Here is a 22,913-nt window from a genome sequence, read left to right on the forward strand (position 1 = left end):
CAAAAGTTTGGGGTCGCTTAGAAATGTCCTTGTTTTTAAAAGAAAAGCACATTTTTTGTCCATTAAAATAACATCAAATTGATCAGAAATACAGTGTAGACAAGGTTAATGTCGTAAATGACTATTGTAGCTGGAAACGGCTGATTTTTAATTGAATGTCTACATAGGCGTACAGAGGCCCATTATCAGCAACCATCACCCATGTGTTCCAATGGCACGTTGTGTTAGCTAATCCAAGTTGATCATTTTAAAAGGCTAATTGATCAATTGATTGATTTTGCAATTATGTTAGCACAGCTGAAAACTGTTGTCCTGATTTAAGAAGCAATAAAACTGGCCTTCTTTAGATGAGTTGAGTATCTGGAGCATCAGCATTTGTGGGTTCGATTACAGACTCAAAATGGCCAGAAACAAATAACTTTCTTCTGAAACATGTCAGTCTATTCTTGTTCTGAGAAATTAAGGCTATTCCATGCGAGAAATTGCCAAGAAACTGAAGATCTCATACAATGCTGTGTACTACTCCTTTCACAGAACAGCACAAACTGGCCCTAACCAGAATAGAAAGAGTAGTGGGAGGCCCCGGTGCACAACTGAGCAAGAGGACAAGTACATTAGAATGTCTAGTTTGAGAAACAGATGCCTCACAAATCCTCAACTGGCAGGTTCATTAAATAGTAACCGCAAACACCAGTCTCAACATCAACAGTGGAGAGGCGACTCCGGGATGCTGGCACAGGAGTGATGGTTGCTGATAATGGGCCTCTGTACTCCTATGTAGATATTCCATAAAAAATCTGCCGTTTCCAGCTACAATAGTCATTTACAACATTAACAATGTCTACACTGTATTTCTGATACATTTTATGTTATTTTAATGGTTAGAAAATGAGCTTTTCTGTGACCGCAAACTTTTGAACGGTAGTGTATAAAGAATAATTAAACAAAGGACAGGACGACATTGTCATAGCCTAGAGAACTACATACAGATACAAAGAAAAAATATCATATCAATCATATTGTCTGATTATTAGCCTGCTTTTGATCGGCATGGCTTTGAGTTGCTGTGGTAGTTTGTTCCACTCAACAGAACCGGTGTATAAAAAGGTGTTCTTACCAGATAGACTCTTAATTTTAAAACAGGCATTACCAGAGTCTCTTGCTCTGGTGTTTTATTGGTAGACATCTCTAAAATAAGTACAATTATTCGATAGGTACCTGGGGGCTGATTCAGTAGTAATTCTATGGACCAGAGCAAGTTGAATTAAAATGATTGTTTTCTCTACTGATAGCCAGCCTAGCTAATTAAAATGCTCGACCTCCAGATGTCACGGATCCCTCCAGAACTTTCATTACGAACACCTGTCCCCTATTGCCACTGATTAGTACTTGTATAAGTGTGCCCTTTGGTTTCCATTGGGTTGTCGATTATTGTTACAATGTCCATTGGTGCGTATGAGTACCTGTGCTGTGTGTTTTGGGTTTTCGTGCCCTTGTGGATTGCGCAGATGATTACAGGTCTCGTCCTGTGCGTTAATCATTGTGTACGTGTGTATTTTTTCGAAGTACTCCTCGCTCTTTTGTTTGGGTTTCAACCCTGTGTTTTTGTAACGTGTTTGCTTGTTCTTCGTCCCCGTGCCCTTACACGGCATGCCGTAATTTGGGGTGTAATAAAAAAAATATTACGCATTCCTGCGTCTGTCTCCCGATCCATTCATGCCAGCATGACACCAGATGAGTACGGGTGTGTGGTTTAAGTACAACTCTCACCAGCTTGTTTGGGCTATTCTGTAGATGTTTAGGGATGCTGGTGAACCATGATGTGCACGCGTAATCGAAGTGACACTGAACTAGAGGTCAGAGCTAGGAATATTTTTTTTTGCTTTATCTTTGTTCAAACATTTAGGGCCATAGTCTCACCAGTCAGGTACCCATCCAATTCACACCAAGGGTAGCTGACTGGGTTTTTTGTTGTAACCACTGAGTTGCCCACTTTGACAATAAAACCAGGAGACCTTGCAAGCTTTACTCTGAAACCAAAGAAGATGGATTCTGTTTTTCCAAGATGCAGAGAAAGTTTGTTATCTGAAAGCCATTTACAGATATTGGATATCTCTTCTACTGAGGCTTTGTTCTTACGGGACACCAGTAGAGCAGAGCCCTCCACATGCAAACACTAATTATGAGAGCAGACTGATTTCATATTGGAGGAACAGAAGTGGGCCAAGGATGCTCCCCTGCGGGACCCCACACCTAATATCCTTTACACTAGAATGTTTCCCATTAACATCCACCTTTTGGTGTATACCTCAATGGCCATGGCCCTGCTAATAAAACCAAGGGCTTTAAACTTGTAGAGCATGATACTATGATCAACCATGTCACATGCCTTCTGCAGATCCAGCATTACCATTCCACAGAAATGTCTCCGGGTCAACTTCTTTGCTGATAATGTCAGTTAAAAACAATAGATGTGTGAGTTGAGTGGGATTTTTAAAAACCAGATTGTAGTTTGTATAAAACATTATTCTTGCTAGTATTTTCCTCTATCTGTTAATAAATTACTTTTTTCCAGCACTTTAGACAGCACACTCAAAACTGATACAGGTCTATAGTTGCCCTTGTCTGTTTTGCTGCCCTTCTTGTGGATAGGGATTACTGTATTGTGTTTCATATCCGTATAGATGTTGATTAAATTGTTGACACAAGGGGGCAATAAGTTCAGTAACCATCTCTCAGAAACCTGGCAGCGATATTTTCGAGGCTTTAAGCTTTGGAGCAAGGTTCAGACAGTCTCTTGACAATTCAGCCTGAGACTCTCCTGTAAAGGAAAAGGCATCGAATTGTACATCCATCTTGGAGTAATAACCTAAGACCTGACCCTCCCCATACTCTCGACTACAACCAGGTAGCTTCTCAACCAGATTTGAGGCAACTGTTGTGAAAAAGGTATTGAGATTGTCATCTACCACTTCTTTGTCAAACATGATTTCTCCATTGACCTCAAAACCCAAGCTTTTGCTATTTGTTTTCTGTTCTTCACCATATCCCAACAGTTTTAGTGACTGCCACAACTTCCTAGGATTATTCCTACCCTCACTGATTTTGAATCATCTTCAATCATCTGATTAGATTTGTTCCTTAGGGTTCAGTGTCTAGTGAATCTTCCTCTTAGGTTCTGTTATATTCTAAAAATGCAGTATTTAATGGCCTCAAGGATTTCCTGATTCATCCAAGGTTCAGGTCGTGGTTTAATTATTTCGGGTTTCCATAGAGCCACTATATCCACAATGCTTAAAAATACAGTTAAAACAGTCCCATGCTTTATCCATATCTAGACGTGTAAGTACCGGGTTCCAATGAACTTTCCTCAAGTGATCAATAAATGCATCTTTGCAATAATGTTTCAGAGCTCGCACAGTTATTGTGCTGTGACTACTTTTTCGGAACCTTTCTTGTGTAGTAAATCATTGAATGGTAACTAATTCCAGAGGGAACAACACCACGTAGATCAACAAAAATCAAATCAATGAGTTACGTAATCCAGTGGGCTCTTTTATCAGTTGATGCAAAACAAACACCCTGCACAATTGAATGCGGATCGGTTGATTGATTCAAAGTCAAACTACACACGAACACGCACACAAACACACACACACACACACACGCACGCACGCACGCACAGACGTGATGTGTGTCAATCAATGTCTCTACAAATCTAGCAACCTTTACATTGTTATTTGTCCTTCAGACCAATGTGTCACAAACCCCAGCTGAACTTACACTTTATTGCCCCAAAGAGGCCAATTCAAATAGATAGTATTTAACACAATTAACACTTTTTTCAGGGTGTGAATAGATTATTTTTAAAACTTTTTTTTATGTTGCAAAAAACTAAAATGTCTGCTGTTTAAATTACAAAACAATGTAATCTGCTATGCCTTCTCTGCTGCAATGTAAAGCAAGGTAACAACAGATTTGTTTTGGCTGACATTGCTTGGTTATATTTCTATGCATAAAGCTGTTGTTTTTCCCTTACCATTAAAGGCACAAGCAGCTATTTCACGCCATATGGCACATGAAAATATCAATTATTGCAATGAAAGCTGAGTTTAGTGTGTGGGCTAGAGACTGGGCTGAACGAAAGCACAGATATCTCCCATCAAAGGCACTTCATTCTCAATGGGATAAAACCAGCCATACAGTTCTGAATCACAACACAGTGCTACTTTCTAAAATTTAACATACATGTCAGATGACAGCCGCGTCAACTTCTGGTAAGATTCTCACTCTTGTTCATCACATGCATGCATACCAGTCTTTATAATTGTCAGAAATATCCTTATATGTTTCTTACTGGAGTAGCTATGCTATGTTATACTATTTGTTTTGTCTGTTGCTTAATTTGTGTATTGACATAAGGCATTGTATTCTGTACCCTAATTTAGAAGTTGTAATCTTCAATCTACCAGAGCAACTTCATTAGCTTTTCATTAGGCCCCCCCCCCACCAATGTGTGATCAAATATCTGTTTTTGTAATTCAGTCTGGTACCTTTGACCAAACCCTTGACCCACCTCTTATGGAGTTGCTTTTGATTCGCTGTCACAGAGGGGGAAATGGCTTGGATCAAACACCTGCTTCAGCATCGATCCTATTTGCACGTTTACGTAGCAACGATAATGGCTTCTATGTAAATCGAAGAGACTCCAGCTGATTGCAGAGAGAAACAGAAAGATAGAGAGATGGGGGTGTAATCATGTGGCTATGTATTATCTGCTGGGTGAGTGTAATGAAACACGCTACTGGAACAAGGACGATGTTTCTTTCAGTGATCGGAATCATTGATGTACTTAACAACACAAAACTGAAAATCAAAATGCCATCTGAATGAATCACTTTAAAAATGTACACTACTGTTCAAAATACATTTCCTTGTTTTTGAAAGAAAAGCTAATTGTTTGTCCATTAAAATAACATAAAATTGATCAGAAATACGGTGTAGACATTGTTAATGTTGTAAATGACTATTGTAGCTGGAAATGGCTGATTTTTAACGGAATATCTACATAGACATACAGAAGCCCATTATCAGCAACCATCACTCCTGTGTTCCAAAGGCACGTTGTGTTAGCTAATCCATGTTTAGCATTTTAAAAGGCTAATTGATAATTAGAAAAACCTTTTGCTGAAAACTCCTCTTTCTATTTTGGTTAGGGCCAGTTTGCGCTGTTCTGTGAGGGGAGTAGTACACAGCGTTGTACGAGATCTTCAGTTTCTTTGCAATTCCTCGCATGGAATAGCCTTCATTTCTCAGAACAAGAATAGGCTGACGAGTTTCAGAAGAAAGATCTTTGTTTCTGGCCATTTTGAACCTGTAATTGAACCCACAAATGCTGATGCTCCAGATACTCGACAAGTCTAAAGAAGGCCAGTTTTATTGCTTCTTTAATCAGGAAATTAGTTTTCAGCTGTGCTAACATAATTGAAAAGGGTTTTCCAATGATCAATTAGCCCTTTAAAATTATAAACTTGGATTAGCCAACACAACATGCCATTGGAACACATGGGTGATGGTTTCTGATAATAGCCATTTACAACATTAACAATGTCTACACTGTATTTCTGATCAATTTGATGTTATTTTAATGGACAAAAAATTTGCTTTTCTTTCAAAAACAAGGACATTTCTAAGTGACGTTTGAACGGTCGTGTATATGATCATTTAACGCAAAGGGTTTTATACTTTCTCATGGAAACGGCTAGAATCACATGTAATGTTTACCTGGTGTTATGCATAACATTCTATCATACTTTTCCCTTTCTGAATATGGTCTTTGATCAAAAGAGAAGCATGATATGTCATTCTCCATTTCAATTTCGATCAAAGTAAAGATGGAAAAACTAGGTGACTGAAAACCACAATAATCCAAAGATTCAACACACCAGAGTGATTTATGCAAGGGACATTGTTCAATTACTGGCCATCATTCATGTTCCATATTATCATCTTAATATTCTCTGACAGTTTCCTGGTGAATCATTGACAAGTCATTATTCATTGCATTGTGTCTGATGACTCCATCAGTGTGGAAGCTGCCAATTACACAGAGAGGGATACGTTTCTAGGTTACCTGTCAGGGAATAAAGCTTACTTGCGTCTTATGTAAGATGGTCTCAATGAAAGTGGGCTGCCATTAGTGTCAAGTAGTTTGTGGCTTCAGCTCACTCTTAGGTCCTTTGGCATAGCGGTATGTTATTTTTGATGCCTTGGTTAGGCATAATACATCTTGTGACAACGATGCTAATGTTATGGTCCGTTCTATCGGGGATCCTTGGGATGTCCCTACCCCAATGAAGTTTACATTTAAATGGTTAAGGTAATGCTTAGGGTTAGGTAAGGGTACGGGTTATGGTTATGATTAGGGTAAGGGTAGAGGTTAGGGTAGGGTAGGGACGTCCCAAGGATCCCTGTTAGCACTGACCCTAATATTATCATCATTTGCCAATATGGATGGCATTGTTCAGTCAAAACTCTCCATCCCAAAATGATGTCATGTTGTTGTTGTCCAAATGGATTTCATGAAAAAGGGGGCTAATTATACTGAGTCAGGGCCAGAAGGGGCAATTTTCTCACACATTTCCTTAATGTTGTGAGGGGTTAATCAGTCTGACCTTAGATCAGTCCGACAATAAGACTTAGAGGTTTATCCACCCAGCGTGCTGGACCTGTGCCCACACTAATCACAAGGTCATTATGGCCACGAGTGTCTCTCTCCACTCTGCATCCAAGAGCCATTTGTTAACCAACGGAGCAGGAAATGACCCAGGTTTTCGGCCAGTAACCCAAGCCTGGAGGATCTGGTTGAGGGAGCGCCACTTAAGACGTGACGTTGATCAAACTAGGTCCCTTCTAGACCGAGAGTGCGGGATTAGTGGGCGGAAGTGACATTGTGATTCACGGCCCTACTGCTCGTTGACGACGACATCAACGGCTTCAAACTCACTATTGTTGACAGACTATGGTACTCCCAGTCCACTGATGGATGTGGTTCGATGTCGATTTCCTCCTCGGTGCTCTGTGAGGAATGGGATCCTTGCCTCATACAGTTGATCTATAGTATTTGTGTGACATACACGCCGAGCGGTTAAGTGGACAAACGCACCACTTCCTTTCCTCCACTTTGTAACCCTAACCCAGAGGCAAGAGAAGGGGAAGCGAGGGGAGGAGCACCACAGTATCCTCGTAATAATGGCTGTGAAAACGGAGAAGCTGTCATTAATATTGCAACTTTCTGGATGCCTTTAGCTATTGTACTGTCCCATCAGGCGGAACCTATCATGGCCACGCACCCATAAAACACGAGACTCCATTACACAGCGTTCCAAAGAGCAGCGGTGGGTGTGGAAAATGAGTAGGACTGGTTGGCATATGACAAGGCATAACTCAGAGATTGAGTCAACTGGACACCCAGTACAAGCCTATTAAAGTTAATGGATTACATAGATAATACTGGTTTGACTCTAGAAGTCCAGTCCAGTACAGTACAATTCTATGTTGGGCTGATAGTAGGTGGACACGTTAGTGTAAAAGGCCATTGGTGATTATTGATTGGATAGAGTATCCTTAACCCCAGTAGCTCAGTGTTGCACATACTCAGTGTTGCACATGACTATACAGTAAAGCAATAGACAGTGGATGGTTCATTCAGGCATATATTTTATTGATTTCATATTAAGATGACCAAATCACAGCCCCAGAGGTATAAGTGTGTAGTTAAACCCAGTTGGAATAAAATCCCAATTCTCTGTAACTTTCCTTAAAGGGCCAGTGCAGTCAAAAACGTGAATTTCCTGTTTAAAAAAAACGTATATTTCCACACTGAGCTCAAAATAACACTGAAATGTTTGTGAAAATTATGATAATGCCTTTGTTTGTGTTAGAGCTGTTTGAAAGAAATGATCACAATCTGATCTGATTATTCTGACCAATAACCAGTAATATTTTTTTTGCATATATATCCTCCTACTCTGAAGGGGTAAGTGGGGTAGGCTCTAGAGTCTAGAATCCTATCTGCCAATCAGGGCTGTGTATGTAGATATCTAAACATTTGTATCAACATGCCCATACGATCAGCCTGAGCATTTCAATTACAAAAGGAGGCTCAGGGAAATAAATTCTGAATAATATATTTGGAGTTATTTCCATGAAATGTACACATATTTATTAAACATACAGTGATGATTTAATACAATTAAAAAGACTGCATAGGGGCTTTAAAAATCTATTAACTCCTGCAATCCCACTGTGATACATGCACATTGTGGAATTTTTGAGCTACAGACTTCTGCACCATTGGATTTGTCTATTTCTTCTGCACCGGTTGGTACCAATCAGTAGTCTGTGTGATTAATGGGGGCTGAGCCAGAGTGGTGTTTGTGAGACAAGGGTGGATCCCGAAGGGGCCCCGGGGCCGGGTCTTTTACAAAAACCTCAGGAGAGTCAAATTATGTTCTACTTGTAGCGCTGGTTGTCCTGAAAAGAAAATAGAAAAACACTTCATTGTGAGGCTAAATATAAGGGCTGGCCATGCAGATAAATGAAAGTCAGATAAATGTAAAGACGATTTTCACTGGGGTCTCGGGACCGATACGGTTAACAGTTGTACACCTTATCGTGATCAAATCAGAAAGTCTAAGGGATAACTTCACAATCAATATCTAATTTTAGGCTTCATTACCTTTTACTACGACCAAGTTGCCAATGGAAGTTTGTTCCCCAAAATCATGGCTCATGGATCGAAATAGAGTAGAACAGTTGTAGACAGAAAAACACATATGGAGTGGGCATCAAAGCAATACCATATTGTGTTTTTATGATGGATAAATGCCAGTGAGTCTGTGGGTCACAAACTCTGTAGAGAAAACAATCAGGGACCCATCTGTTCCCCTGCATCAGCCATTACCAGTTCCATTTCTACAGCAAGCTGTTCTTGCCAGTATGAGCACAATAAATTACAAGCACAGTGTCGTAACCAGTCATAACAACTAATGTTAGTTTATGACAACCAACATGGTTGCAGAAAATGACATTGACTGCAGGGCTCCAGACTAACATTTTCCCCTGGTGGCACTAACGTTTTTCAGTTGGTGACACCAGCCCATGATTTAGAAAGTTATTCACAATGTTTTATTAGAAGTGTAATAGACTAATGATATGGTATTCAATAAATACGTTGTTACATCTAACAATGCGTTTTGGGTTGACAATTAGGCTATTTTTAGGTGACACTTTACTTGGATAATCTCAAGTAGGTGTTTTGTAGATGTTCAATAACTGTCAACAACATTTCTACTAACTATCCTCGAACCATAACCCTGACCCTAACCTTAACCCTTATCCTAACCCTAAACTGAACACTTACCCTAGCCCTAATCTTTGCCATTAGCCTAACCCTTATTTTGAACCTAACCATAGCAAGCATTTGCATGTCAACAATGACTTTGTTGATAGTATGACAATCTGTACATCATCTATGTGGCACTATCTAAATAAGTGTGACCTATTTTGTAAAAATGTTACTGTCAAAAAAGGGCTCCAGAATTCAGATTTTGTTGTTCGAAGAGATGAATTTGCCTTCTTCTTTACGTACACTAATATTATATACAGGCCTAATTCAATTGGTTCTAATTCACCACCCGAGGAAGTGTAAACTCAAAACACATTAGCTAAATTGCTAACTCTAAATATAACACCTAAAGCTAGTAGCCATGTATTCATCTAAGAGTAAATGTCCGTAAAAAAGTGCACTCACGATGGCCAATGTGCAATTTCGCGAGCTACATATTTCAAAGCCATACAAAGGTATGTTGATTGTTAAACAGTGTGCTTTGACCTCAATTATGATCAGTGAGAAATACAAAGTATACTTACCGAAAGCTATGACCCTACTCTCTTTAATATGGACAACTAGTTGTTGTTGTTTTTTACAGCAGCCCGCACCAACGAAACAGGCAGGCACTGGCAGGACAGACACTTTTATTACAGGAATCATGAGGATAATGTACTTTATTGTTTAACAAATTCATGGTTTTATCTGCCCCAAAATTTGGACATTTTGATTGAGGTGACCGGGTAGAATGTGCAGCTCGCACCAGTGCGACCAATACATTTTTTTTAACTTGCAAAGCCGAGTCAAAGGGTCGCTTCATGCGTGGTTGCAGTCTGGAGCCTTGTGTTACATGTTACTGCTTACAACGTGACAAGAATAGATCATGACATATTGACATGATTTGTTATGTCTGAATATGCTTTTTTTTTTTTTTTACTTATGACTGGGGTAACCAAATATTATTTTACAACTGGTCAAAATAAGTCCCCAAAAAATTGTCTTACATCCAAGTTCTGAAGCTACAGTTGAACTTACATCCTTGCTCTATCTTAACTCCTCTCCTGTAAGGGCTAAACAAAACACCAGTGCATTGTAAGCCGATACCACCATCAAGTGATTCTGAGGAGACTTTGATGAAGTCATGCCCCGTCTCACCTGACATGGACCTCTAGGTGCCCATGCTGAAGCCTGTTTTGAACCTGCCGTCTCTAGTCTTATTTATTGATTCATTTATTGGACTTCCCAACACCTCCATAGGAAAGACCATTAAACTGATTGTCAGAGCGTGATAACTTTAACATACTCTGCAATATAGTGTTACTTATTCTGGATGAATAATAGATTGTTGAATAAGTTGAACCCAGCCGTGAGTGACTACAGACCGCTCTTGCTGATTAACACTGATATCAAGGACTGATACTCAAACATGTAGACGCATCTCAGAGCAGTAAGTATATCGAAATGATAATTTGATTTCAGGTCTGGCCATTAAACGCATGCCTTCGATGGTTATGAGAATGATTTGAAATGGACTGCCCAGTAGGTCTCAGTCTTTGGCCTTTTGAAGATGCACACTAAAGTTTATTGTCAATGCATGCAAAACAGAGTGTTTGTGTAGTTGGAGCATGTCTTATTTGCAAGCCATTGGGAGTGACTACATGTGAACACGGTGTGTCTCTGGGTAGAACCAGGCTTCTTCCCTCTCAAAGGTCAGTGAATCTTTATGTTGTATTCACTTTTTACATAAGTGACTGCAGTTGTCAACAGGCTTGTTTCTGTAAGTCTCTCTGGAGCTACAGGTAATTGATACAATAATAGATCTATAAGTATATTGTGAAGTGGGTCAATCTTAAGAGCAGTTTACTTTTCTCCTTTCTCTGTGTGAATACAAAATGACAGTAGCAATGGTTGAAAATGTAATGTATTTATGGAAATACATATCTGAGATGTATTATTAACAACCAAATGTTAGATCCAAAAATGCTAGCAGGCAATAGTTCATATGGATTTAACAATATACTGTACTTACTGTGAATGTTGTGCTAGATTCAGTGAAGGCTTATCAACAGGAGAGCAATAAATTATACTGTTACATTTGGTTTACACTTTAAATATTAAAGCACATGCTTCCCTATGAATGACCAATAATGTAAATACAGACTGTAATGGCCAAGACCAGTTGACTTGGATATACCCAAATGAGAAAGTTTATCTTCCGATGCCAAGGTTAACCCGAAACTTTAACCAACTCATCAGACACAGATTAACCAGGTCTCATTACCCCTTGTGGTGATCAGATAGGATCTCCTGTTTCTCTTAAGGGCCTCAACCGGCCAAACTTGTGTCTTATTGAAACACTAATCAGGTTGACCCATGCATCACGTTTGTAGCCGTTTGTTTTGTATTATGGGTCTTGTTAAATTGTAATTGGTGCAGAAAGTTAGATGGAATCTCAGAAGAGGTACTGAGAGACAGAGCACTGTCTCTCTTCTCTTCTTTATTGTTTATCTTCTCTGCTCTTTGCAGCTAATCCGTCTACCTGAACACTTAATCAATTTCTGTCTGAGTGAGCAGGCACACACACACACACACACACACACACACACAATCTCCTCCTAGGGTTAAGTCCCCACGGCATGTGTTAGTATTGAGGTGAGCCAGCCAATTGTTAGATCTCACCCATGTCTTCTGTGTTACAATATGTCATCACATATAGAGTTGTAATATATTATTCACCATTTCTGTGGGTTACTTAGGTCCTGTACATTACACTAACAAGCAGCTCTATTATAGCAGAGTTGAACGCCTGTATAGAAGCCTAATTGCTCTGCATAGGTAATTGCTGATAAATGTCTCCGTAGAATGACGTATGTAGTCAGGTTTAGTCACACACCTCGAACTTTGTTTGAACTGATTTGTTCATGTTCATTTTTTACACAAACATTTAAACAACCAACATTTTCAGACTGCAAAACCAATGTGCCAAGTCAAAAAATACCATTAATATCATTAGAGTCTGGCATTGTGATTTATATTGAAACTTTTCTTCAATAATGTGCACGATAAAGACTATTTATGCATTGCTGTTTACTAAACTTTCATTTAAAAACTCGCTTCCTCTATATTGCATATTGTTGAAGACAAGTTACAAAATGAACTCACACTGCGAGATTTCAATGAGGTTTCGAGTATTTTTAGCACTTTGCACAATTATTTTGCGCAAAGAAAATGTTGCCCTTAATGTATGAAATACAGAGTTTATGTGTATTGGTTCAGTTGTTGTGTCTATTTATACTGAACAAAAATATAAACACAACAGGTCATGAAACATGGGACCAACACATTAAATGTTGTACTGACCAAAAATATATACACAACATGTAAAGTGTTGCTCTCATGTTTCATGAGCTGAAATAAAAAGTTCCAGAAATGTTCCATATGCACAAAAAGCTTATTTCTCTCAAATTTTGGCCACATATTTGTTTACATCCCTGTTAGTGAGAATTTCTTATTTGCCAAGATAATCCATCCACCTGACAGGTGTGGCATATAAAGAAGCTGATTAAACAACATGATCATTACACAGGTGCACCTTGTGCTGGGGAGAGAAAAAAGGCCACTCTAAAATGAGCAGTTTTGTCACACAACATAATGCCACAGATGTCTCAAGTTTTGAGGGAGCATTCAATTGGCATGCTGACTGCAGAAATGTGCACCAGAGCTGTTGCCAGAGAATGTAATATTAATTTCTCTACTATAAACCACCTCTAACGTTGTTTTAGATAATTTAGCAGTACGTGCAACTGACCTCACAACTGCAGACCAAGTGTAACCACACCAGCCCAGGACCTCCACATCCAGCTTCTTCACCTGCAGGATCGTCTGAGACCAGCCTCCTGGACATCCGATGAAACTGAGGAGTATTTCTGTCTATAGGAAAGGCCTTTGTGGGGAAAAAAACTCATTCTGATTGGCTGGTCCTGGCTCCCCAGTGGGTGGGCCTGGCTCCCAAGTGGGTGGGCCTATGGCCTCCCAGGCCCACCCATAGCTGCACCCCTGCCCAGTCATGTGAAATGTAGAGATAAGGGCCTAATTAATTTATTTAAATTGACTTGATTTCCTTATATGAATTGTAACTCAGTAAAATCGTTATTGTTGCATACTGCATTTATATTTTTGTTCAGTATATATAAAAAACGTCCCTTTTCAGGACCCTGTCTTTCAAAGATAATTAGTAAAAATCAAAATAACTTCACAGATTAAACACTGTTTCCTATGCTTGTTCAATTAACCATAAACAATTAATGAACAGGCACTTGTGGAATGGTCGTTAAGACACTAACAGCATACAGACGGTAGGCAATTAAGGTCACAGTTATGAAAACTTAGGATACTAAAGAGGCCTTTCTACTGACTCTGAAAAACACCAAAAGAAAGATCCCCAGGTTACCCTGCTCATCTGCGTGAACGTGCCTTAGGCATGCTGCAAGGAGGCATAAGGACTGCAGATGTGGCCAGGGCAATAAATTGCAATGTCCGTACTGTGAGACGCCTAAGACAGCCATACAGGGAGACAGGACGGACAGCTGATCATACTCGCAGTAGCAGACCACGTTTAACAACACCTGCACAGGATCGGTACATCCAAACATCACACCTGCGGGACAGGTACAGGATGGCAACAACAACTGCCTGAGTTACACCAGGAACACACAATCCCTCCATCAGTGCTCAGACTGTTCGCAATAGGCTGAGAGAGGCTGGACTGAGGGCTTGTATGCCTGTTGTAAGGCAGGTCCTCACCAGACATCACCGGCAACAACTTTGCCTATGGCCACAAACCCATCGTTGCTGGACCAGACAGGACTGGGAAAAAGTGCTCTTCACTGACGAGTCGCGGTTTTGTCTCACCAGGGGTGATGGTCAGATTTGCATTTATCGTAGAAGGAATGAGCATTACACAGAGGACTGTACTCTGGAGCGGGATAGATTTAGAGGTGGAGGGTCCGTCATGGTCTGGGGTGGTGTGCCACAGCATCATCGGACTGAGCTTGTTGTCATTGCAGGCAACCTCAATGCTGTGCGTTACAGGGAAGACATCCTACTCCCTCATGTGGTACCCTTCCTGCAGGCTCATCCTGACATGACCCTCCAGCATGACAATGCCACCAGCCATACTTCTCATTCTGTGCGTGATTTCCAGCAAGACAGGAATGTCAGTGTTCTGCCATGGCCAGCGAAGAGCCCTGATCTCAATCCCATTGAGCACGTCTGGGACCTGTTCGATCGGAGGGTGAGGGCTAGGGCCATTCCCCCAGAAATGTCTGGGAACTTGCAGGTGCCTTGGTGGAAGAGTGGGGTGACATCTCACAGCAAGATCTGGCAAATCTGGTGCAGTCCATGAGGAGGAGATGCACTGCAGTAGTTAATGCAGCTGGTGGGCACACCAGATACTGACTGTTACTTTTGATTTTGACCCCCCTTTGTTCAGGGACACATTATTCCATTTCTGTTAGTCACATGTCTGTGGAACTGGTTCAGTTTATGTCTCAGTTGTTGAATCTGGTTATGTTCATACAAATATTTACACATGTTAAGTTTGCTGAAAATGAACGCAGTTGACAGTGAGAGGATGTTTCTATTTTTGCTGAGCTTACATATACACCTACTCACTCCAGGGTTTTTCTTTATTTTTTACTATTTTCTACATTGTATAATAATAGTGAAGACATCAAAACTATGAAATAACACATATGGAATCATGTAGTAACCAAAAAGTGTTAAACACATCCAAATATATTTTATGTTTGAGATTCTTCAAAGTAGCCATGCTTTGACTTGACAACAGCTTTGCACACTCTTGGTATTCTCTCAACGAGCTTCACCTGGAATGCTTTTCCAACAGTTTTGAAAGAGTTTTCACATATGCTGATTACAGTACTTGTTGGCTGCTTTTCCTTCACTCTGCGATCAAACTCAACCCAAATACCCTCAAATGGGTTGAGGTCGGGTGATTGTGGAGGCCAGGTCATCTGATGCAGCACTCCATCACTCTCGTTCTTGGTCAAATAGCCTTTACACAGCCTGGAGGTGTGTTGGGTTATTGTCCTGTTGAAAAATAAATGATAGTTCCATTAAGCGCAAACGCGATGGAATGGCGTATCGCTGCAGAATGCTGTGGTAGCCACCCTGGTTAAGTCTGCCTTGAATTCTAAATGAATCACCGACAGTGTCACCAGCAAAGCACCCCCACACCATCACAACTCCTCCTCCATGCTTCACGGTGGGAACCACACATGCGAAGATCATGCGTTCACCTACTCTGCGTCTCACAAAGACACGTCAGTTGAAATCAAAAATCTCAAATTTGGACTCATCAGACCAAAGGACAGATTTCGACCAGTCTAATGTCTTGTTGCTCGTGTTTCTTGTCCCAATCAAGTCTCTCATTTTTATTGATGTCATTTAGTTGTGGTTTCTTGCAGCAATTGGACCATGAATGCCTGATTCACACAGTCTCCACTGAACAGTTGATGTTGAGATGTGTCTGTTAATTGAACTCTGTGGAGCATTTATTTGGGCTGCAATCTAAGGTGCAGTTAACTCTACTGAACTTATCCTCTGCAGCAGAGGTAACTCTGGGTCTTCCTTTACTGGGGTGATCGTCATGAGAGCCAGTTTCATCATAGCGCTGGATGGTTTTTGCGACTGCGCTTGAAGAAACTTTCAAAGTTCTTGAAATTTTCCGCATTGACTGACCTTCAAGTCTTAAAGTAATGATGGACTGTCATTTCTCTTTGCTCATTTGAGCTGTTCTTGCCATATTATGGACTTGGTCTTTTACCAAATAGGGCTGTCTTCTGTATATCCCCCCTACCTAGTCACAACACAACTGATTGGCTCAAATGCATTAAGAAGGAAAGGCAAAGTGTGGCTACTTTAAAGTATTTCAAATATAAAATATATTTTGATTTGTTAAACAAAAGGTTACTACATGATTCCATATGTGTTACTTCTTCGTCTTCACTATTATTCTATAATGTAGAAATGTGTAAAAATAGGTATGTTAAAAAACCCTGGAATGAGTAGGTGTGTACAAACATTTGACTGGTACTGTATATGTTATCCTAACAAAACACTGTACATGGATAACAGGGATTAAATACAATAGAGTTAATACAATGCTCAGTACTAAATTATGTACAAGACCACCAAGAAGAGAAAGGGATGGCACTTTGTCTTTAGCAAGCACCATATTGTAAGGTTGCACTAATCAGCTTTGCTTTGTGTATGAATGAGCATCTATATGGGGAAAGGCTCATGTTGCAACTGGCTAATTCCTCTTAATCCTGACATATCTCCTACTACTTAGAGATTGTTTCCAATGGAAGGAGCGAGGGGATTGCTAGCGAGATTAGCGCTGGTTAGCTCCTCCTCTGCTGTTTACACTCATAGTTGCTTTCCCTCTCTCACTCCCTCGAAGCTAACCGAATTCACCGAAAATGGATTAATCCTCCTCCAAAATATGTCCCCAGGCACAATGACAAAACGATGTAAGTTTTTTTTCTGTTGTTGGTTTTGGTGTTGTTGTGGATTAGATAGACAAAGTTGTGTGAGTGTGACCAGGGGATAACCTTGGCCTGACTGAAATTTGGCCTCATGGAGGTGTACTGTGTGTGGTTGTCAGGTATTAGTGGAGCTGTAACTTACTGGAAGATAATAGGGCAAGATGGCCTGCCCCCATCCCAGAAAACAAATGATAGTAACCAAATAAAAAGATCCAATCAACACTCAAAGAGCCATGTCTGCATATAAGTGCATATAACATTTATATATTTTTTCTAAACCACATTTTATATGCACTTACATGTAGACATGGCTCTTTGAATGTTGGTTGGATCTTTTTCTTTGGTTACTATCATTTGTGTTCTGGGATGGTGGAGGGTTATCTTGCTCCCATTATCTTCCTCTGATTGTAGGTCATGCAGTGTAAAGCCCCCATTCAGGAGATGGAAGACCTGCAGGTAAAATGATGAGTCCTCTGCTCTAGAGATTGGGACTGATATCACTGCTTTGACTCTTGTTCTGGATGCCGTTGGAAATGGGAACATACACCGCTGCTGTGTGAATCTATAGAATGTGTGTCAGAATACAAACCTTGTTAAGGAAACTCACAGTGGGATGCAATCTCCACATAGGTAGTGACTGGAGGAGTTGACAGCATGCACGTACACCTACAGGTCAAAGTTGAGCTGTATCTTTATAGCCTCATTAGGCTGAGATACAGTGCATTCGGAAGGTATTCAGACTCCTTCCCTTTTTCCTCATTTTGTTACGTTATAGCCTTATTATACAATTGTGTGTGAATACTTATGTAAATGTGATATTTCTTTTTATTTTATTTATACATTTGTAAAAAAAAATCAAAAAACCTGGCTTTGCTTTGTCATTATGGGGTATTGTGAGTAGATTGGTGTTGGGAAAAAAAATATTTAATGCATTTTGGCATAAGGCTGTAATGTAACAAAATGTGGAAGAAGTCAATCGGTCTGAATTCGTCAAATGTTTGTTGTTGTTAGTCTTTTAGAGCTTTCCTACTATGTCTAGTTGCCTTTTCAGATACCCAAACTATAGTACACCTATCCATTCACTAATACAGTATTATACAATTTGTTGAACGTTGCTGGCTAGCAGCTATCATCAAAGTGCACCGTCAAAGAACTGAGTGTTCTTCCAGGTGGAATGATACACTCACCTTTTGGTCTTTCACCTTACACCAAGACAGTAGGCTTATTTACGCCTTCCTGTTCTATCCCATTGTTGTCTCTGATGTTTAAGGGATCATCCATTAGGTTTTGTTTTGGAAGCCATTGATCGTGTAATGGACCCAGAGAAACATCCCCCTGAGTTCTTGGCCCACGCTAACAGGGCAGTCATTCGTTCACTACTGGTGTGTCTGGTGTTCTCAATGTCTAAAGTGTTAGGAGTCATTCCCACTCACACACGAACAGTGACGTAAAGTACTTAAGTAAAAATACTTTAATGTACTACTTAAGTCGTTTTTTGGAGTATCTGTACTTTACTATTTCACTTTTACTTTACTACATTCCTAAATAAAATAATGTACTTTTTACTCCATACATTTTCCCTGACACCCAAAATTACTTGTTACATTTTGACAGGAAAATAGTCCAATCGATACAGGGACGTAATCCCCCATCCCTCTTTCCAACAAAGAAAAAACCTGCTCCTGCAAGTGAATTGGACGGCCAAATAAAACCCGCCCCCAGCGCCTCCTTAATATAACTTTTCATGGCTGAGTCTCTGGACCTGAGAGAGAATACAGCCCTCCTCCCGGAGGAGTGGTGCTGAGCAGGAGGTCAATGGCACAATCGTAGGACCTGTGAGGAGGCAGTCGGCTGGCCCTTCATTTGCTGAAGACCTGATTCAGATCCCCGTAATCCTGAAGGTATGCGGTAAAGATCAGGCTTGTCATCCCCAGCTGGAGGAACAGGAGAATCGAAAGCCTCCAGACGAGCAGGGCCAGAAAGATGTGGAAAGCGTTGCTGGCAGGTGGACTGGCATGAAGGATTCCATCCCAGAACTCTTTCCGAGGGCCAGTCAATTTGAAGATTATGGATAGAAATCCACAGATGTCCAAAAACCAGGGGTATCTCAGGAGAGTCCACCAAATTTCACTGGATAAAATCCACATGATAATCCAGAACTCGTAGCTGAATAGGCATGGTGAGTTGCTTCACCTTCCCAGACCCTAGGGGCACCCCATCCAGCGCAGTGACCGACAACGGAATGTCCAGCTTAGTGAGGGCGAGCTAATGTGCGATCCAGAAAACAGCCGGCAGCCCCAGATTCTATGAAAGCAGGAATGTCCAACTGCCCATTGTCCCACCGCAGGTTGGCTGGAAGCATCTGACTCGCCAGTATTCTCTCATCTACTGATGAGTCCTCCCGTTTCCCGTCAGCTCGGGACAGGAGGCACGGAAATGTCCAGACTGTCCACAGTAAAGGCAACGTTGCTCGTTAATCCTGCGTCTTCTCTCCAGACCGGAAAGTCTGGTGCATCCCAATTGTATCGGCACCTCTGAAGGAGAACCAGAGCCGAATTGAGAACTCTGACGGGGTATAGGACAAGCAGACGCAGCATAAGGCAGTGGAACAAATGAAGAATTGACTCCCTCAGCGGAACCTGAAACTCTTGAATCCACTCAGAACCCCTCCGTCCTCTTACAACAACGTTCCCGAAGATGGTTGTCAATCCGTGTGGCCAGAATGATAAGCTCATACAGAGTGTCAGGGTTGTCCCGGGAAGCCAGTTGAGAACCTCGCTGAGTCTGTTCCGAAAGGCTGGGTGAAGTGCCTCTGTATACCGCTCTCAGCGGCGTGTGTCCGAAAGTCAATAGTGTAATCAGCTACGCTCTGGCTGCCCTGCCAAAGCACAATGAATCTTTGAGCAGCATTCATGCCACTGATGGGGTGATCAAAAGCCCAAATAATCTCCTGGGTGAAGCTATACCAATTAAAACAAATGTCCGATTGCTGCTCCCATATGGCCATGGCCCAGGCCAGAGCCCGTCCTGAGAGCAAGGAGATGACGTATGCCACTCTGGAACGCTCGGTGGGAAACGTTGATGCCTGCAGCTTGAAGGCCAGCGAGCATTGGAGTAGGAACCCACGACACCTCCCAGGATGCACCTCATAGCGCTCTGGTGCCGGGAGATGAGGCTCCCAAATGGAGGAAGACGCTGAGCTGGTAGGGTGGAGTGGAGGATTAGGAACAGCCACAGGTGTAGCAGCCGTTTGTCCTGTCTGCAGAACGAACACAAGAGTTCTTAAATCATCCGACAATGTCTGCAGCCGCGCCTCATGGCAGCCAATCACAGCTTCATGGTGGGTGAGAGCCGACTGTAAATGGTGGAGTTCGGAATGTTCCTCGCACGACTGAGAAATCTCTGCTGGGTCCATTGTTGACTTAGGTCTACTGTCACAATAATGCTTGTACTAACTCGAACCCAGGTGCAGAGAAACACAGCAAGCAGAGGTAAGGGTAAATCCAGATCTTTTGCTTAGAGTCTTAACATAAACAAGTCAACCGCACAAGAGCACACTAATAAAACATGAGACCTAAGCAAATATCCAGACCAACTGAGGAACTTAAATAAACAAGGCAACCAGGTGAACAGAGAAGGTAATTAAACACAGGTGAATCCAATAAGTAATAATCAGGGTAACCTGGAAACTAGAAAACAAGGTAAGGGTGCCCTCCAGCAGTAACCTATGGAAACAACAATCAAATAAAACAGAAGCTGTGACACCTCTCCCCTAAATTCTGCAAAATACAAAAAGTATAAGAACACATTTACTCATCTACTTTGGATATCCCAAGAAAATATATTTTACAAAGAAATTCCAAGAATCCTTAAATAATATAAAGTCAACTTGGAAAATCATCAGCTATTGAATAAGGAAAAGGCATCAACAAGTATTCAATCTCAATTTATTGTTGGAAATAAGACATATAGTGATCCTGATATTATTTAATGTGAATTCAATACACTTTTTTGTGAATATGGGTTACTTTAAGATATGAAGAAAATTTCAAGGACTTTGAATGTTTTTTTTCAAGTGCAGTCACAAAAACCATCAAGCGCTATGATGAAACTGGCCCTCATGAGGACCGCCACAGGAAAGGAAGACCCAGAGTTACCTCTGCTGCAGAGGATAAGTTCATTTGAGTTACCATCCTCAGAAATCGGCAATTACCTGCACCTCAGATTGCAGCCCAAATAAATGCTTCACAGAGTTCAAATAACAGACTCATCTCAACATCAACTGTTCAGAGGAGACTGTGTGAATCAGGCCTCCATGTTCCAATTGCTGCAAAGAACGGAAGATCTCAGCATGTGTGGTTCCCACCGTGAAGCATGGAGGAGGAGGTGTGATGGTGTGGGGGTTCTTTGCTGGTGACACTGTATGTGATTCATTTAGAATTCAAGGCACACTTAACCAGCGTGGCTACCACAGTATTCTGCAGCGATAAGCCATCCCATCCCATTTGTGCTTAGTGGGACCATCATTTGTTTTTCAACTGGACAATGACCCAAAACACACCTTCAGGTGTATGAAATATAAAATATATTTGGATTTTTTTAACACTTTTTTGTTTCCGTATGTTTTATTTCATAGTTTTGATATATTCAGTATTATTCTGCAATGTAGAAAATAGTACAAATAAAGAAAAACCCTTGCATAAGTAATGTGTTTCCAAACCTTTGACTGGGACTGTATATCTTCATCAAATCTATGCAAACTGGTCTTGTTCCTAATGATTTGAAAATTGATTGAATATTGGGGATCCAATATATTTTACAAATGATCGACCAATATCTGTACTGCCATGTTTTTCTAAAATCCTACAAAAATTGGTGAATAAGACAATATTGAAACATGTAAATCAACATTGTATTCTATACTCGCACCAATATGGTTTTCGTGGATAAAATCTTTACAGCCTTTAACAACAATGAATATGCTCTTGGCATCTTTTTAGATTTATCCAAAGCTTTTCACACAGTTGATCATTAAATATTATTTTCTAAATTGCATTATTACAGTTTTCATGATTATACATTTTTAAAAAATATATATATATTTCACCTTTATTTAACCAGGTAAGCTAGTTGAGAACAAGTTCTCATTTACAACTGCGACCTGGCCAAGATAAAGCAAAGCAGTGCGACACAAACAACAACACAGAGTTACACATGGAATAAACAAGCGTACAGTCAATAACACAATAGAAAATAAAGTCTATATACAGTGTGTGCAAATGGCGTGTGGAGATAGGCAATAAATAGGCCATAGTAGCGAAGTAATTACAATTTAGCAGATTAACACTGGAGTGATAAATGAGCAGATGATGATGTGCAAGTAGAGATACTGGTGTGCAAAAGAGCAGAAAAGTAAATAAAAACAATATGGGGGTGAGGGCTATTTACAGATGGACTATGTACAGCTGCAGTGATCGGTTAGCTGCTCAGATAGCGGGTGATATAATGTAGCAATATGTATGATAGAGAACAATTTGTTTATGCAAACGGCTGTGCATCTACCAGGACCAAGATATCCTGTGGTTTGCCACAGGGTTCAATAATTGGACCTTCTTTATTCCTAATCTATGTCAATGACTTTGCTGGTGTGTCTTCTATCGTACTTCCTATTCTCTTTGCTGATGATACACACAATAATTTTGATTCATATATTAATGAAGCCAACTCAGGTATGGCCACATTTTCTGAATGGTTTCAGATAAACAAATGATCTCTAAATGTAAAAAAATAATAATAATACAACTTTATTGTATTCACAAGTAAGCATAAGAAATATAGTTAAAAAATGAATATAAAAAGAGCCAGAATCTCAATTGGTAGGAATGAAATGGAACAGGTCACATCCACTAGATTCCTCAGAGTTCAAATTGATGAAAAGTTATCCTGGAATGATC

General features: G+C 40.5%; 1 protein-coding gene across 1 annotated transcript in view; it reads left to right on the forward strand.

Annotated features, from left to right (window-relative positions):
- The first annotated feature begins 16,839 nt into the window (after positions 1-16,839).
- The window catches only part of myo3a (myosin IIIA), a 77,779-nt gene continuing 71,705 nt past the window's right edge, over positions 16,840-22,913 (forward strand). The window contains exon 1 of the mRNA XM_031836104.1: positions 16,840-16,944. Within this exon, the coding sequence (XP_031691964.1) occupies positions 16,943-16,944 (2 nt within the window). The 5' untranslated portion in view covers positions 16,840-16,942. The remainder of the gene's footprint in view (positions 16,945-22,913) is intronic.

The sequence above is a fragment of the Oncorhynchus kisutch genome, linkage group LG11 (assembly GCF_002021735.2).
Source record: "Oncorhynchus kisutch isolate 150728-3 linkage group LG11, Okis_V2, whole genome shotgun sequence".
Lineage (NCBI taxonomy): Eukaryota > Metazoa > Chordata > Actinopteri > Salmoniformes > Salmonidae > Oncorhynchus > Oncorhynchus kisutch.